General features: G+C 43.4%; 1 protein-coding gene across 5 annotated transcripts in view; it reads right to left on the bottom strand.

Annotated features, from left to right (window-relative positions):
* Window positions 1-17,860, bottom strand: part of GTF2IRD1 (GTF2I repeat domain containing 1) — a 194,616-nt gene that overhangs the window by 71,376 nt on the left and 105,380 nt on the right. For all 5 annotated transcript variants that reach the window (XM_075014086.1, XM_075014089.1, XM_075014084.1 and 2 more), the window contains 5 exons: window positions 8,810-8,993; window positions 6,806-7,116; window positions 5,120-5,209; window positions 3,905-3,988; window positions 2,387-2,570 (listed from right to left, as the gene is read on the bottom strand). In XM_075014086.1, the coding sequence (XP_074870187.1) occupies window positions 2,387-2,570; window positions 3,905-3,988; window positions 5,120-5,209; window positions 6,806-7,116; window positions 8,810-8,993 (853 nt within the window). The remainder of the gene's footprint in view (window positions 1-2,386; window positions 2,571-3,904; window positions 3,989-5,119; window positions 5,210-6,805; window positions 7,117-8,809; window positions 8,994-17,860) is intronic.

Genomic DNA, 17,860 nt, shown 5'->3' with positions numbered 1-17,860 from the left:
GGCCACATAAGCTGACAGAGCTTGCTAGGCAATGTGTCCGTCCCTGCTGGAGAGACTGAGGAGGGTTACGTACATAGAAAATGAAGAAATAATTGTGCAGTTTTGCACCTCTTTTCTATTCTAGTGCAAAAGTAGAAATTATGATAAAAACACAACATAACTGTGGCTATCAGGCAAATAGAGGTAGGAGGACATAAGTGTACACAAACACACACATGCGAGCGCGCTCAGCTGGCACAATTTGAAGTTGCCATGTATTGTTTTGCCAGCACACTTCACATGCAGACAGATAAAACTCTTGGAATGTTCAGGATAATCTAGACCTATTGTCACTGAGGCCCTTGTGACATAACATTCATGGTCTGTTATTGTAAGGATAATTACAAACACTGGCCAACTGGCTTTGATTTGGTTTTGTTAACAAGTAACAAAATTGGAGAGAGCTGGAAAAATAGTGAATTGGGGGGCAAGAATTAATTATTTATATAGCACACAGTAAGTGACATTTCAGAAGGGGTAGCCATGTTAGTCTGTACCTGCAAAAACAAGGAGAAATCCTGTGGCATTGTATAGACTAACAGATTTATTTGGGCATAAACATTCCTGGGTAAAAAACACATAGATCTGACAAAGTGTTTTTTGCCCATGAGAGCTTATGTTCAAATAAATGTTTGTCCATAATCTTATGCCTAAATAAATCTGTTCAGCACTGGAAAAGGTTCGGAAAAGGGACATCAAAATGACTACGTGTTTCAAACAGGTGCCATATGATGAGAAATTAAAAAGACTGGGAATTTACATCTTAGAAAAGAGGAAACTAAGGGGGGATATGATAGAGGTCTATAAAATCATGACAGGTTATGGAGAAAGTGAAATTATTTACTCATTTCTATAACATAAGAACTAGGGGTCACCAAATTAAATTAATAGGTAGCAGGTGTATACCAAACAAAGTCCGTGCCTACAGTAGCCCAAAATTTCAAAATGGCATGCAGATGGCCATTTCGAAGTTTACTAATGAAGCACTGAAATACATATTCAGCACCTCATTCGCATGCAGGCAGCCGCGGCACTTCGAAATTGACACAGCTCGCTGCCGCACGGCTCATCCAGACGGAGCTCCTTTTCGAAAGGACCCCGCCTACTTTGAAGTCCCCTTATTCCCATCTGCTCATAGGAATAAGGGGACTTCGAAGTAGGCGGGGTCCTTTCGAAAAGAAGCCCCGTCTGGACAAGCCACACAGCGGCGAGCCGCATCAATTTCGAAGTGCCGCAGCCGCCCGCATGCTAATGAGGTGCTGAATATGTATTTCAGCGCTTCATTAGTAAACTTCGAAATGGCCATTTGCATGGCCATTTTGAAGTTTTTGGCTAGTGTAGACATAGCCAAAAGGAAAATTTTCTTAATACAGCACCCAGTCAACCTGTGGAACTCCTTGCCAGAGGATGTTGTGAAGACCAGAACTACAACAGGGCTCAAAAAAGAACTAGATAAATTCATGGAGGATGTGTCTATCAATACATGTTGGCACTGTTTTTTTATTGCTGTTGTTTTGTTTTTGGTTTTTTGTTTGTTTGTTTGTTTAAACAATAAAAGAGCTGGTACTCAGACAGCTTCCCCCCCTTACCCCAAAGCCAGTCCCACATCTGGAGATACTGATGTGCCGGTACTCAGTACTGGGAAGTCAGGTATAAAAAAAGCCCTGCTAATTAGCCTCCATATGTAGGAATGGTGAGCCTAGCCTGTGTTTGTCAGAGACTGGAAATGAGTGAGAGGGGAAGGATCCTTTGATGATTACCTGTTCTGTTCATTCCTCTGTGATACCTGGCATTGGCCATTGTTGGAAGACAGGATAATGGGCTAGATGGACATTTTGGTTGATCCAGTATGGCTGTTCTTATGTTCTTACATTAGTCTATAAAGTTCCACAGGACTTCTCATTGTTATGGTAAGACAAGGTTTAGGCTTATTAGCCATCACAGTTAATTGAAAAAAAAAAAAACCCTCTGTAAAACCATACTGGCAAAAAAAAATCATTTTCTACCTATTGAATCTGCCTAATGTGCTAAATCCTGTTTCATTCCCCTACTGATTCAAGGGGAACTGTTCTCTCTGCCTCCAGGGGAAGCATCCCTGAAAGAAGCTCAGCTGCTCTTTTGGCTACACTTCTGTGTGGAAGTTTGTCTGAAATGCTGCGTGAGCAAACAGTAAAACAGATCTAATGTTCCCCGTCATGACATATTTTTTTAAAAATCTGAATATAATTTTCTGGTTGCTGTTTAGGTACTAAATTCAGAATGGAACATATCCTGCATGCTCACACAAAACTGGTAGACCACAATGTCATCCATCTCCCATTTCAAGCATCTCTGATTAGCTGTGTACCTTTTAATGACAAAGTGGATGCTGTGCCTTTCCTCCAGGATACGTTTGAGCTTGGGGACCCCATAGGTACAGGGTCGTTTGAATGGTATTTTGTCAGGGATCCCAATGATTTCCACTGCCTCTGGGTCACAGGCAATCTTCCGGTAGGGTACGGGAACCATGTGGTCCAAACCCAAAGCTTCAGCTGAAAGGTTAATAGATGGCTTTCATCTGCAAGTGAACTTTTTTGAGGGTTTTTTTTTTTAAAGAAGTCAAAAGACAAGGCAAAGACAACATAATTCAAGTAGATCTGCAAAACTGGCACTTTCCTCCTATTTCCCTCTGCAATGGAGCCTCAGGCTTAAAGCTTAGCTTACCCCTTGTCACTGCCAAGTTACTCCTAAGGGAAAATTTAAAGAGAGAAATAAAGAAAAAGACAAACAAAATTTCAATTCATTTTTTATGCTGAGATACACCTCACGTAACTCAAATCGGGTGACAGAGTTACCGTAAACAGCTACCTAGGAGAAACCTGGGCAGTCTTACAAAGTGACGTACACAGTTGGGTAGGTGCTATGACAACTTAAATCAAGATATAGACAATGGGAGATGCCTCAGTAATACCCATATCACCAACAGCTTTTCTCTGGAGATCTTCCACATCACTACTGATCAGTGTATCCTCTAATTGTGTCCGTCCGTGGGCAGAATAAATTTTGTTATGACACTAAGGCATGTGCAAATGTGCACCCCCAAGAGAAACACAAGCTGCTGGCCGTGGGCGCTCTGCTAATCAGCTGGGCAGCAACTGAATCTCTCCTGGCCAAGCTGCCCAAGTTCTCGGCATACAGGGAACACTGTTACAGACCAAGCCCAAGCCTGCTTAGCTTGAGAGATATGACAAGCCCACAGTACAACAGGGTATAAATATAGCAACCCTGTTCTCAAAAAAAACAAACAAACAAAAAAAAACCATAACTCATTCTCCATCAGCTGAGGCCATTTAGTCTATGTCATTCACAATCGACTTATTTTGCTTCTATGTGCTCGCCTGGCTAAAAGACTAAGGCAAATAGACCTACATGACTGCTCACAAAAGAGGAACTCATAATTTAACTGCACAAACAAAACCATTTATGAGCTCCAAGGATGTTAAAAGCAGCTGGAACAACCCATATCCATATTTTTGCACCATGTTTGTTTTCACATAGTGTTGGCTCACTTGTTCCCCCTAAAACTTTGCTGAAGTTACATAAGAGATACTTCCAAGCTGAGAACCCATGCAGAACGCTTCAGACAGGGGCCACTTCACAGCTGAACAATAATTCTTCGATATGGGGGATTCAGAATGGAAATATTGTCATAACCTTAAACAGAAGCCATGAGCCTAGAAAATGTCATGCTAGGAGTGTTAAGAAGAGAAGAGAGCTCTAGCATATGGCTTCTGCTACCGTGTTAGGGAACAAAAGCGATTGCTACATAATGTTATGCAAATCACAAGCACAGGAGATGCATAATAGAATTCTAACTCCTACTCACCATATCTACTGTTAAACAGAATTTGCACACACTCCCTAAGGGTGTTGATATCTTCAGTTTCTTTTATAAAACTGTCCCATTTATCTATCAAAACAAAATACACAAAATAAGGAACTTCCATATGGCACACAGACAGCAGATGCACTTTTTGCTTGCGAGGTGTTAGAAATCGGGGACAAGGTTTGGCTGAATTATAAACAGTTATTTCTCCTTCCTGAGAAAGCATCGTCAGCTTGGATGATAAGGTCTAGGCTTCCCCCTTCTTCTTCTTCTTGAGGTATGCTCCTCCGCAACTGTGCACGTGTGAAAAGGACACCTAAGGAAATGACCCTATATTTCAACTTCCAAATGAAAGAACCTTCAGAACAGAACATGCCTAATCATAAGCCAACCTTTAAAAATCATTACATGACATTTTAAAATCTTGTATTTACCTCCCCTTCCCTCCCACTTACTGAAAATCTAGGAGAGTAACGCTTAACTGTTTATCATCCTGCGTATTACCCAGGGCAGAAGACAGTATCTTCCTCTGCATTTGGAAATTGCCATGCACACCCTGGCTTACCACCATGTGAGACTGAGAACCAGAGAACTGTTGTGTTTTAGTATTTGGCAATCACATGGAGACTGTAGTCTGTCCTTCTGGTTTGCAAAACCAGGCCGGGCAGGAAGGATGGTCAGCCACAGACTTTGGCTGTATTTAATACACATTGTTCCTCAATTCCCTCAGTTTTAGGTGACTGGTTCTCTACTTCACTAGGGGGTGTTGTATGCAGCAAATGACTCTGATGCACTCGGATGCGAGAAGAATGAGGCAGGGAAGGTGGTGTGCGTAGCTAGGGACAGAGAGGTCTCAGCTGCTCTGCTGAGACACTGAAACCTGGTAAGGGGAAATCCTGCCTTGCCTCCTCAACAGAGCTAGCTCCCACTTGTGTTACAGCACATGCAGAGTCCGAACTCTCTCTGGAGCCTGCTTCAGGAGGCAGAAGGGGATAAAAGTCCTAGCAGCTGCTCATGGAAAATGAGCCCAAAGTTTTCTGATGTTAAACCAGCCACAGAGGATCACACTAACCACTGCAAGCCGAATATTTCAGCAGCTGTGCTGAGCCATGGGAGAACAGCAGATGCAGCCAGGAGCTGGGACCTGTTGCCAGTAGCTATTCCCTTCCCATGTCTCTTTCTCACAGTGCCCTCCCTGCCCAGCAAGTATCACACCTGTTTTGTCATGGACGATGGAGAAGAGGATACGCTTTGATGAATGCACATTCTGGATGAGTGGACCACCAGGGACTGCAGATTTCTGTCCTGGACACAAGGAAATACAAGGTGAAAGGAACTATAAGAACCCAATAGCCTAATGCAAGCAGGAGGAAGAGGCCTGCCCTAGCATGCACAGCAGCTTAGCCATAGCCTAGACTCTGTCAGATATAACACTGGGAGACAGGGACTCCTGCATTCTAACTGCCAGCTTGGGCCCTGACTTGTCATGTGGCTTTGGGCCAGTCACTGAACCTTTCTCTGGGCAATATTCATCCATGAGAGAGTGAGGCACTGGCGCAGGCGAGGTGTAATCCCAAAATGCAGGGGACACTTTACACATGTGGCTGCGTGGGCAGGTGATCTGGCATAGACTGGCCGCTGGCGCTACAGTCACCACATCACCTGATCCTGGTCAGAGTAGGTGCGGATAACACAGGATTAAAAAGCCATTGGTGGCCAATGTACCCTATATTGCTACTATTCGAAGGCAAGTCCAGAGAGTCACCTTCAGAGCAGAGCCACACAAAATGGAGAAAAACAAAACAAAACAAAAACTTAAATTCTCTTTAAAACCTTCAGCAGATTCTCTGGCCCCTCAGGTATAAGAGGCAGTGTATCACTTATTGCAACCCAAAAAACCCACGTGCCATACTTTAGCTCCGTCTAGCACATACAAAAGCTGCTCTTTTTCCTTAAACGGCTGAGGTCTGTACCACTGGAGCTGCCACAGAGCAGCCCCATCTTGGAGAAGACAATACAACTCTAAGGCAACAGCAACATTACCCCAGAAGATATACCCAGTCAGGGTCAATCTTCCAGGGTTCGATTTTGCACATCTAGTAGGGACACGTGAAACCGACCTCTCAGGGGTCACAGTCAACCCCCGTACTCCTTGCGAGACTTGAGGAGTAAGGGAGGGTCAATGGGAGAGTTTCTCCCATATACCTTCCCCACTAGGGATGGCCAAGTTAGCAGAGTACAGATAGGCTGATTTTAGTAACGCAGCTGCCATAGCTAGAGTTGTATATCTGTGTGACTTACTTTGCCCAGTGTAGAGATAGCCTAAATCACCACAGAAAAGTGTGTGCATAGGTGGGAAATGCCAAGTCTTTGTTGTCCCAGAGAACAAAGGTGATGCCCAAATCCACATTCTGATGTTCAGCCCTCTCCCACAATACACACTCAGGAAGGTAGTAGATTGCCCATTAAAAAGCCACAATGGCCCATGTTTGAAGTGCTTTGTGATGCTGTGGATTTCATAATGTTGGCTGGCTGATCCCAAGCCCACTGCAATCAACTGGACAACAATGGATCACCACCCGACCCCATCTCAGGAAGCAGCTTTTCCTCAGTTATACTCTGACAATCCACCTGACAATCTAGCCCAAACACTCTGTCACAATACAAATGGCCCCCCTCTCCAAAGGTTAAAAGGTACCCAAAGTGATTGAGTGTGCAGTGAAATTTTAGACTCCCTGAGGTGGACCCAGAGGAAACTGAAGTAACTGAGACAGCCCCCAACACCACTCCTTGTCTCTTTAGGCCAGACCCAAAACCCACCAAAGTCAATGGGAGTCTCTCCGTCGACTTCAATGGGCTTTAGGCCAGGCCCTCACATGAGAGAAAACGCAGGGCTATTACCACAGCAGTCGCTGTACTCCTGTGAGGAAGGCACCTTCAGCTCTCCTGAGGGCCTGGCCATCAGCATCTCGCTGGCTGCATTCCCCCCGTGCAGACTGGCAGACACCTCCTGCTTTAGGTCCGTTGCAATCTGCGTAGGCAGCGAGACACCATATAAGAAATTGGTCATGGCTACAGTGGATGGAGTGTCTTGACTGGCTGGCTTAGTGATCTGGTTATTTGGACCGGAATCCCGACTGCCCTTGGACGCTAGGGAGGTACAATTCAACTCTACATTAGGGTTCGCCTCTCTGCTGGGGTCATCTGCTGGCCTGAATGGAAAAAAAAAGAAAGAAGAGGAAAACACAGGTACTTTCAAGGTCCATCGTATGGCATCTGATGTAGGAGCCTGCATACAGCAAACATCATCAGTACAAGAACTGCCACTCTCAGCCTCATTGCATATTAAAACGTCTGGTGAATCAGCCCAACTGGTCAGGGGCAAGAAGATTCCTGCAGCAAGGGAGACAGCCTTGCTCAAAAAGCCCACGTGGACAAAGCGGTTTGCAACACCTTTAGAGCGGCACGGGTGGGCTTGTGCCAAAGCTGTTCACTTTACAGCTCTTAATGGCGCATGTCATGGAGAGCAAGCTGAAACAGCAGTGACAAAGAAAGGGAAAGGACCGCTTCTAAGCAATCCTTGCACAACACTCTAGCAGGGTAGAAAGTACAGGCTCTTCCCTACCCTAGTGACTGGCCTAGCTACTTCTCTGTTGACCATTCCCAACCTGGGGCAAACTGTCAAAGGTACTGTAAACCTTCCCCAACTTCTCCCTCAAGTGGCTCCCTATTTTCTTCTCTTTTCTCCTCTCTCAAGAAGGGCAAGTCAATGTTTGCAATAAGACTTGTGAGCCAGAGCCACAGCTGGTGAAAACTGGCCTAGTTCCATGTCCCAAAGGTGGGGGAGAGGAATTGGATAACTCAGTGCAATCTGTAGGGATGAATTTATGGATGGAATTCACTATTGTGCACTGGATAAAACACCACTTAGTCCTATTCAAAATGAAGCATTGGTGGTTCTCAGGTGGTATATAAATACCTCACACTGTAAAGCTGAACAGGGTGAATTTCACGTCACATAGCTACACACACTTCAGAAGAGATGTGCTCATTTCCCAGAGTGGCCTCTAATTTTATGTGCCCAAATGGAGATACCAACTTATTTCAAAGCTGCTCCCCCAGGTGTATCTTGCTTCAGACTGGAAGCAAAAAGAGCTTGGCACTTGTTAAAGTCAGGCTCACAGTGCCACAAGCTTGGCAGTCCCACAAATGTAAGCACCCAGAATTAGAGGCCACTTTTGGAAACCTGGCTGTAATAGCACAGAGGGTGCCCGACCTCCTTATCACCCCTTCACCACAAGCACAGTATACTACTCTCTAGACTGGAAAAGGCATTTCATATGTTTACCCTTGAACTGTCTGGTGAGGTTAGAGCATTCTGATCATCACACCTACCATTCCTATGTAATGACACAGAGAAGAATGTGGTTAACCTTGTCTGTTTAGGAACGCTCGGATACTGTCTTCATACAATATTAAATAACTAAGGAATGACTCTGCGACCTCCCAGACAGTAATAAATTAACCTTGCGCACTCTGAGTCTTCGTATGTCATCATTTAATATGGCTGCACCTACATTTCAAGGTTCACTAGAGAAGCCAGTGCTAGGAGCAACACATCTTATTAAACGAACATCTGCCTATCGTAGATGAGTGGAAAATGATGGCATACGATTATTAGCAACGGTATCAAGCCGTTAATTAACTCAGCCAGGGCAGCCTTTTAATGAGACAAAAGGCACCAGGCTCTACAGAACCCTCCTCTCACACAATCCTGTTGCCACACAATCCCTGCAAAGGCCTGGTTCAGAGCTTGCTGACTTCAACGCGTAGGCTCCTTCCCTAGTTTTGGTCGGCATGGACAAGAAGCAAAGACTCTCACTCTCTGAAGAGTTGTGAAGTTACCTTTTTAGCCTGAACCGGATACTGTGGCTGTGCTCCAAAATGGCCATCAGGGATTTCATGTCGTATTCCATGGGCTTCCGGAAGCCAAGTCCCTCAGGCAAGCCAGCCACCGCAAGCAATCCTGGCTCTTTCATCAGCTTTTCATAGGGTAAGGGCACCACGCTGCTCTTCCCTATGGCTTCACCTGGGAAACAGGCACAATTACACGTTGGATAAAGTCACTGGCTTTTCCACAACTGCAGTTGAGTGGGGCTCGAGCAGTGCAAGATTGCTACTGCAGGTACCAATGTGAACTGGTCAGAAAAATTCTTCTCATCCATAATACTGTTATAACAAAACTTGGGGTGCCTCTGCACTAGGAACTAACTTTGAAGTTAACTTCTAAGTTAGGCACTACTTGGAAGTGGCCAGCAGGGAGTCTACGCACATTCTTCCTTACTTTGACGTTAACTTCAAAGTAGGGAGCCCAACTTCGAAGTCCTTACTCCATTCCCGGGAATAGCATAGTGCCCTAGTTTGAAGTTTAACTGTAGATGCTCAACTCCAAAGTTGCTAACTTCAAAGTTGTACTTCAAAGTAAGCAACTTCGAAGTCATTTTTGTAGTGTATACACAGCCTTGGCAATTATCTATGGCAGTATCTATTATTTAAGGTTCTTCAAGCACTTTTCAAACTTACATTAATGATGTCTCACAAAACCCCAATGAAAAGGAGGCATTTATTTGGTTTTGCAGTTAGATCACCATGTGAAACAGTGTTATGGCAAAACACAAAAATTCTTGAAATGTATTGAGGGCAACATTTCATTTAAAAAAACATGGAGGAAGGAACTAGGGAACACCCATTTTAGATTTCATTCTGACCAACAACAGCAGTTGGGGTTGTGAACCTCAAGGCAGAAAGCTATTTGGGTGAAAGTGACCATGAAATGATAGCTTTCACGATACTAAGGGAAGGAAGGAGAGAGAACAGCAGAATAAGAACAAGGAATTTAAAAAAAAAAAAAAAAAAAGACTAATGAACTCAGAGAAGTGAGCTCCCATGGGAAGAAAATGTAAGGGAGGAGTTCAGAAGAGTGGGTTGTTACTCAATGAAACAATACGAAAGGCACATGGCAACTATTCCAAAGATAAGTAAATAAAGAGAGAAAAGTACAAAGTCAAACACTCCATCAGGAGCTTTTAATTACTAGAAAAATCAAAATGAAATCTTACAAAAAATGGAAACAAATGCTGGAATAAATTGCCTAGGGAGGTTGTGGAATCTCCAGAGATGGAGATATTTAAGAACAGGTTAGATAAGTGTCTATCAGGGATGGTCTAGACAGTATTTGGTCCTGCCATGAGGGAAGGGGGCTGGACACAATGACCTCTCATGGTCCCTTCCAGTCCTAGCATTCTATGATTCTATGAAATTGCTAAGGATCAGTACAAAAGAACAGCACAAATATGTAGGGACAAAATCTGATAGGCTAAGCCAGAAAATGAGTTACAAGTCACAAGGGACATAAAAAGCAAGAGTTAAGAAAAGGCATTTACAGACATTAAGAAAAAAAAGAGATAAAGGAAAAAAAACTTGTAGATCCTCTACTTAGGGGGAAAAGGAGAGCTAATAACTAATGACACAAAGAAGGCTGAGGTGTTTAATATCTCTTTTGCTTCAGTCTTCACTAAAAAGGTTAATGGTGATCAGGTACTCAACACAATATTAACCAGAGGAGAAGAATGCAAGACAAAATAAGGAAAACATTTATATCAATTAGGTGCATTTAAGTCAGAAGGGTCTGAATTCATCCTAGGATACTCAAGGAACTATCTGAAGGAATCTTGGAACCGTTAGCAATTATCTCAGAGCACTCACAGGACACATGAGGTCTCAGAGGACTTGAAAAGAGCGAAAAAGAGGAACAAAGAGGATCCAGGGAATTACAGACCAGTCAACCTGACTTTGGTACCTGGAAAGACATCTGAACAATCAATTTTAAGCACTTAGAGGAATAGTCTGAATGGATTTGCCAAGAACGAATCAAGCCACACCAATCTAATTTCCTTTTCTGATGGGGTTACTGTCCCACTCAATGGGGAAAAAGCAGTAGATGTGACATATTTTGATTTTAGTGAGGCTTTTGACCCATAACATGCTCAAAAGTGAACTATGGAAATGTGGTCTAGATGAAATTACTATAAGATGGACACACAACTGAATGAAAGACAATGCTCAAAAAAGTAATTCTCAACAGTTTGTGGTCAATCTGGGAGAGTATTCCTTGTGAGCAAGGGTTAGTTCTGAGTCCAATAGTATTCAACATTTTCATTAATGACTTGGATAACAGAGAGTGGCATATGCTTATAAAATCTGTGGTTGACACCAACCTGGAAGAGGCTGCCAGCAATTTGGAGGGCAGGATACGAATTCAAAATTATGTTGAAAAATTGGTCTGAAATCAACTAGATATACACTAAGTACAGCACTCAGGAAGGAAAGTTCAAATGCAGAACTACAAAATGGGGAATAACTAGTTATGCAATATTATTGCTGAAAAGGATCTGAATATTATCGTAGATCTCAGATTAAATGACTCAGCAGCGTGATGCACTTGCTAAAAAGGTTCACACCATTGTGGGATAGGTTCACTAGAGTTATATGTAAAACGCAGAGGTACTTGTCACATTTACTTGGTATTGCTGAGGTCTCAGCTTGAATAGTGTGTCCAATTCTGGGTGCCACACTTCACAAGAGATGTAGATAAAATCCAAAGGAGAGCAATAAAAAATGATGAAAGATTTAGGTTCTTTCTGAGGAACAATTTTAAAAAAGCTGGTGATGATTAGTCTTGAGAAAAGAAGAATCAAGGGGGGACCTGCTAACAGTCTGCTAGTATACCAAGGGCTGTTGTAAAGAGGATTCTGAACAAATTTTCTCCATGTCTGTTATAGGCAAGAGAAACAAATAAGCTTACTGTGCAGCAAAGAAAATTGAGGCTAGATACAAAACATTCCTAAATTAAATTGTGGAATAGGTTTCCAAGGGAGACCATGGAATCCCCATCATTGGCCAACGTGTTCTCATAAAGCTTCTCAGAACCCACACGTCTCCTGGTTGTGGTGTTCTGTCTCATCTAGCAGCACTGAGACCAGTTAGAAAGACAACATGAGCCTCCTCTACAGCCTTAGCTAACAGGCATTTGACTTTTAACTCAGGTGGTAAAAGCTCATGAATTAAGCTCCAGAGCCGCTAGGTTCAGTCCCATCCCCTGATGACCAGGATCTGTCGGTGTTACCTTTGCTTCACTTGGTCCTTCCTCAGCACAGGGATAGTCTCCAGAGGACCCTTCTAGCCCTGTAATTCTATGATCTGGTGTAATCTGATAAAACTCCACTAATTTCAACAGCACTACCACTTACACTGCACAACATTTACACAAGCTGAGCTCCTGGCTCATAGTAACTTCTGCTTTGTTAGAAGAAAAAGGATAAGATCTGATCATGGGACTAAAGATCTGCACTTATTTTTACCCTAGCATTAGTTTTTGTCTCAATGTTTTCTCACACTTCACCTTCTGGAAAAAGGAAAGGGTGTCTTTGGCCTAACACTATGTTGTATATTAACTTCTCATGTGAAAAAATTCCAAGAGTAGCTCCTTCCTCTCCACAATTAATGTGTTTTACATATATCAACGCACTGAGCTGTACAATATCTCTGGTGCCATAAGGAAATACTATTATCTCCATTTTGCAGGTAGGCCCAGAAGGGTTAACTAACTTTCAAATTAGCAGCAGACCTGGGACTGGAAGAAATGGTGACCTACCTCTCATACCTGTTGTTCTTCAAGATGGGCTGCTCATGTTCATTCCAACAGGCGTGTGCGCATGCACATATTTGCCCATCTGGTTTTGCTGTGGAACCTGCTGGAGCAGCACCTTCATAGGGGTGAATATAGGTGCCTGCTGACCTGCCACTTGCTTAGTTCCCTCTTACCAGAAGAAGGAAGGAGGGTGAAATTTGGAATGGACATGAGCAACACAACTTGAAGAGAGCAGTTACAAAAGTCACCTAAATGTTTTTCCTTCTTCAAATGCTTGCTCATGTCCATTCCAAATCTCACCCAAGCAGTTTCTTTGGAGGAGGGACCAAAGTTGAACTGGTTGCGGATTGTGATCCATGACAAAATGGGACAAGATGGGAAGCCCACTTGTTCTCTCCACGCCTGCAATAATGAGCTGTGGTGACTTACAAAATTGTTTTGTGAGCTCAGTGTAGAAAACCAGGGTACACCAGACATCCAGGGAATGAAGCATTCGCTCTCCGTTATGGAGAAGTGGCTTAGGGAAGAACACAGGTAAAAATATGTCCTGGTTCATATGGAACTCGAAAACATAGGGTGAGGTCATAGCTGCATCTCATCTTAATAAAAGATTGTGTAGGGGGTTCAGCATAAGATCTTTGACCTCAGAAACCCTTATGGTGAAGGTTATGGCCACCAGAAAGTCCACATTACAAGACAGGTAGGACAGAGGACAAGTGGCTATAGGCTTGAATGGAGGACCCATAAGTCTGGACAAGACAAGGTTGAGGTCCCAATGAAGAACAGGCTGCCAGTCCAAGCCCTTGAGAAATTGGCCCAACATGGGACTTCCGAAGTCTAATTTATCCTCTGCCCCTGAAGGAAGGCCAAGATGGTGGCCAGGTGCACTCTGATAGATAATACTGATAACCTGTGCTGCTTCAGGCACACTAGGTAATCCAAAATAAAGGGAATTGATGCTTGCTGTGGTAGGGTGCCTTTCTGCGGGTATTACATGGAAAATATCTTCGACTTCACCAGATTCATAACGTGAGTGGAGGATTTCCTACTTCCCAACAGAACTGCCCTCACTGAGTCCAAACACTGGCATGCCAATGGATTCAACCATGGAGCTTCCATGCCGTGAGTTGGAGGGACTCCCACCTGGGGTGCTGCGGCTGGGAAGAATTAATGGTCATATCCATGCCTTTTCCTCAGCAGTGGAAAACAACTACTGCCACAAGAGTCACCTTAGGTGACCTGACCAAGATGTTCAAAAGTTATGAGTGATTCTAGGTGACCAATGTCCACAGGCCTGACATCGAAGGATGAGTGCCCAGCACTGTTAGGAGACAAGGAGCCTTTTAAAAGGGTCTCATGCTGGGCAGCCAAAAATGGATGCACCCAAAAATCATTTAACACTTCTCAAAATTCAGAGCCAGAACCACAGACACCAATAAATCCAGCACTCATTGCAGGTAGCAGGAGCAAAAAACCAACAGTGGATGGATGTGAACAAGCCGGTGACTCAGCATCCAGATGCATGCGCAAGGACAGTATATCTGGCTGTAAGGCCCAGTAGCACATTTAGACATCGTTCTTGGTGGTATTTCAATCCACATCCCTGCACTAGTGCAGAGGAAATGCTCAATAAGGGATCTGTAATTAGCAGTGGGATTTTATGTGATCTATTTCATTTAAGCCATTTTTTAACCTGTAACTTTTTTTTTCTATTACACAAAATCCTGGTAAATGTGTGGCACTGTCAACAAGTCCTTATTAAAAGAAATTTCTTCAACACAGAGCATTGCTTTCAGAGAACACAGCTAATGATGTGTGACTTGCCCAAACAATCCCTGCTCCTTCTAGCTTGGATGGGTAACGTTTTAATTAACTCCCTAACAGAAGTTTCAAAACAAATCTTTGAACCACAGCATTCTGAGTATACTCTGCTAGCTTGAAAGATACTAATTGTTTCCTTGCCTCAATGCACCAACTGTAGCAGCTTTTTACTTCTCCCTATCACCCCCATCCTTGCCCAGAACAGAGGTAAAGAAGCAAATAACATTGATAGCAACCAATTATCTGCAAGATGCTTGCAGGTGCCTAGATGAGTTTTCAAGGGGAATGTGTTACCTTCCAAGTGACCTTCAGCTCATGCTTTAAGTAACGAGAGACAATAAAAATCATTAATGTCTGATTAATAGAACTCCTTGCTAATCAGTCATTCTGTTGGGGCAGAGATTACTGGGCTCTAGAGGGAATTTAAGATTTTTTTTGAGTGTTTTCTGTGATTTTTCATCCTCATTAATGAGAGACAACTTTCTTTTAAAGGCTAAAAATGGGAGAGAATTGCTAATTTCAAACAGACCTCTAGATATAAGATACAGAGCCAGCCTGAGGTTCTGCATCCATCCTCACTATACCTTGCTGTAGTCAACATGGAACTGGACTCACCCTAGACATAGTCTGAAGAAAGAGACATTAACACGGGGCATGAAGATTAGCAGGCAAGATAGCCATGCACCAGAGACACACACAAATCTGCAGCTTGATTTTCAAAGCAGTCTTGGTTGTGATTGAAAATAATGTACATTGCTGGAGCACCACACTGCTAAAAGATCAGGCCAAAATTTTTATGTGCATTATAGTAGCACACCCTCCTTGTGCTAGGTGCTGTACCTCCACGTGGCAAGGGGGGCAGAAGGTAGAGAGGGGGAAGTAACTTCCCCAAATGACACAGCATGACAGTGGCAGAGCCAGGAATCAAATCTGAATCATCCAATCCAGTGCCATAGCCATTAATAAATAAAATAATAACAGGTAGCTCTCCTATACTGCTTTGCACCAGTAGATCACTAAGCACTTCTCACTATCCCCATTCTACAGGTAGGAAAACTAAGTTACACAGCAATGAAATGACTTGTCCAGGGTTATCCCAGCAGGCCAGTGACAGGAATAGAACCCAGGTATCTAGAATCCCAGTCCAGTACCCTTCTGATATCAGGCCACACTCCATGCCCATTAAGTCTCGAAAAAGAGGTGTACCTGCATCATGGGTGATGGATTGAAAATGCAAAACTCATCACCAAACAGGTACATTTTATTACATACCGGCCCCCCCAAAACTTATTTTCAGTATTGCCAGGAATCATATAAACTCCAGATACCCTCTCACAGACCAATAACAAAACTACGCCTTCCCTGTAGAACTAACCAGATTAGCGCTTAACTTCACTGCTCATTCAACTTGGCTTTGTTGCATTCTTCTTCCTACAGTGTCTACGTGGGCTCCAACTTCCAAAGCCATGGAGCAAGGATCTGAACACTCATTTTAATGGGAAACGGTATCCAAATACATGAAGAGGCTTTCTGAAATCTTGACCACTAATCATAGGGCAGAGAAAAATAAAATGACTTGCCCAAGATCACCCAGGCAGAACAGTGGCAGAGCCACGACCAGACCCCAAGTCTCTGGATCCCCAGAAAGCTTGTCTCTATGTGGTTACGGAGCGCTTATTACTCTTTGGGTGCTACACAACAACAAATAATAACAAGATAGAATTGATCTTTGGTAGCAAACTGCAAAATCACTGTCAAAATGTCAAGTTATAAACCAATAGTAAATCTGACCATCCCTGCTAAGGGTCATAGAATCATAGAACACTAGGACCAGAAGGGGCCTCGAGAGGCCATCGAGTCCAGTCCCCTGCCCCAATGGCAGGACCGACCACTATCGACACCATCCCTGATAGACATCTATCTAATCTGTTCTTAAATATCTCCAGCGAGGGAGATTCCACAACCTCCCTTGGCAACTTATTCCAGTACTTGACCACCCTGACAGTTAGGAACTTTTTCCTAATGTCCAACCTAAACTTCCCTTGCTGCAGTTTAAGTCCATTGCCTCTTGTTCTCTCCTCAGAGGCCAAGAAGAACAAGTTTTCTCCTTCCTCCTTATGACACCCTTTAAGATATCTGAAAACCGCTATCATGTCCCCCCTCAATCTTCTTTTTTCCAAGCTAAACAAGCCCAATTCTTTCAGCCTTTCTTCGTAAGTCATGTTCTCCAGACCTTTTATCATTCTAGTTGCTCTTCTCTGGACCTTCTCTAATTTCTCCACATCTTTCTTGAATTGGGGTGCCCAGAACTGGACACAATATTCCAGCTGAGGCCTAACCAGCGCAGAGTAGAGCGGAAGAATGATTTCTCGTGTCTTGTTCACAACACACCTGCTAATGCATCCCAGAATCATGTTTGCTTTTTTTGCAACAGCATCACACTGTTGACTCATATTTAACTCATATTTAACTAGTGATCTACTAGAACCCCAAGGTCCCTTTCTGCTGTACTCCTTCCTAAACAGTCTTTTCCCATTCTGTATGTGTGAAACAGATTATTCCTTCCTAAGTGCAGCACCTTACATTTATCTTTATTAAACTTCATCCTGTTTACTTCAGACCATTTCTCTAATTTATCTAGATCATTCTGAATTATGACCCTATCCTCCAAGGTAGTTGCAACCCCTCCCAGCTTGGTATCATCTGCAAACTTAATAAGCGTACTTTCTATGCCAATATCCAAATCATTAATGAAGATATTGTACAGAACTGGTCCCAAAACAGACCCCTGCGGAACCCCACTTGTTGTGCTTTTCCAGCTGGATTGAGCACCATTAACAACTACTCTCTGGGTGCGATTAGCCAGCCAGTTATGCACCCACCTTATTGCAGCGCGATTTAAGTTGGACTTGCCTAGTTTGTCGATCAGAATATTATGCGAGACAGTATCAAATGCTTTACTAAAGTCTAAGTATACCACATCCACTGCTTCTCCCTTATCTACGAGTCTGAGTAATCACTTCCTTGTTCGTCCTTAGCAATAATGCATTTTCTTTTTAAAACAAGATTCAAAGACAGGGGAGTGGCAGACTGAGCCAATGGATTAGGGACTACTGTCTTTCTCCAAAAATTTAGTGGAGTCCACTGCAAGCTCTCATTGAGTTGGGACCAGTTTCCAATAAGGCAGTTCACATCTCAAAACTGACATACACACTTGGGCAATACATGCACTCCCCTGGAAAGCAATCAACTTCTGTTTAACCCTGTCTGTGCCGTCACTGCCCTATGAGCCCCAAAGATCAGAGTTTTCAAACCCAAGATCATAACCATGAAGACAGCAATTTTTCAGCAGGTCTAATTTGCTGCTGTGCAGAAGGCCAACACAGTGTCTAGGGACTGTTTCAACCTGACTGAGGCTTTAAATG

The sequence above is a fragment of the Carettochelys insculpta genome, chromosome 19, assembly GCF_033958435.1.
Source record: "Carettochelys insculpta isolate YL-2023 chromosome 19, ASM3395843v1, whole genome shotgun sequence".
Taxonomy (NCBI): domain Eukaryota; kingdom Metazoa; phylum Chordata; order Testudines; family Carettochelyidae; genus Carettochelys; species Carettochelys insculpta.
Note: the sequence above shows the minus strand (reverse complement) of the source record. Positions and strands in the feature narration are given on the sequence as shown.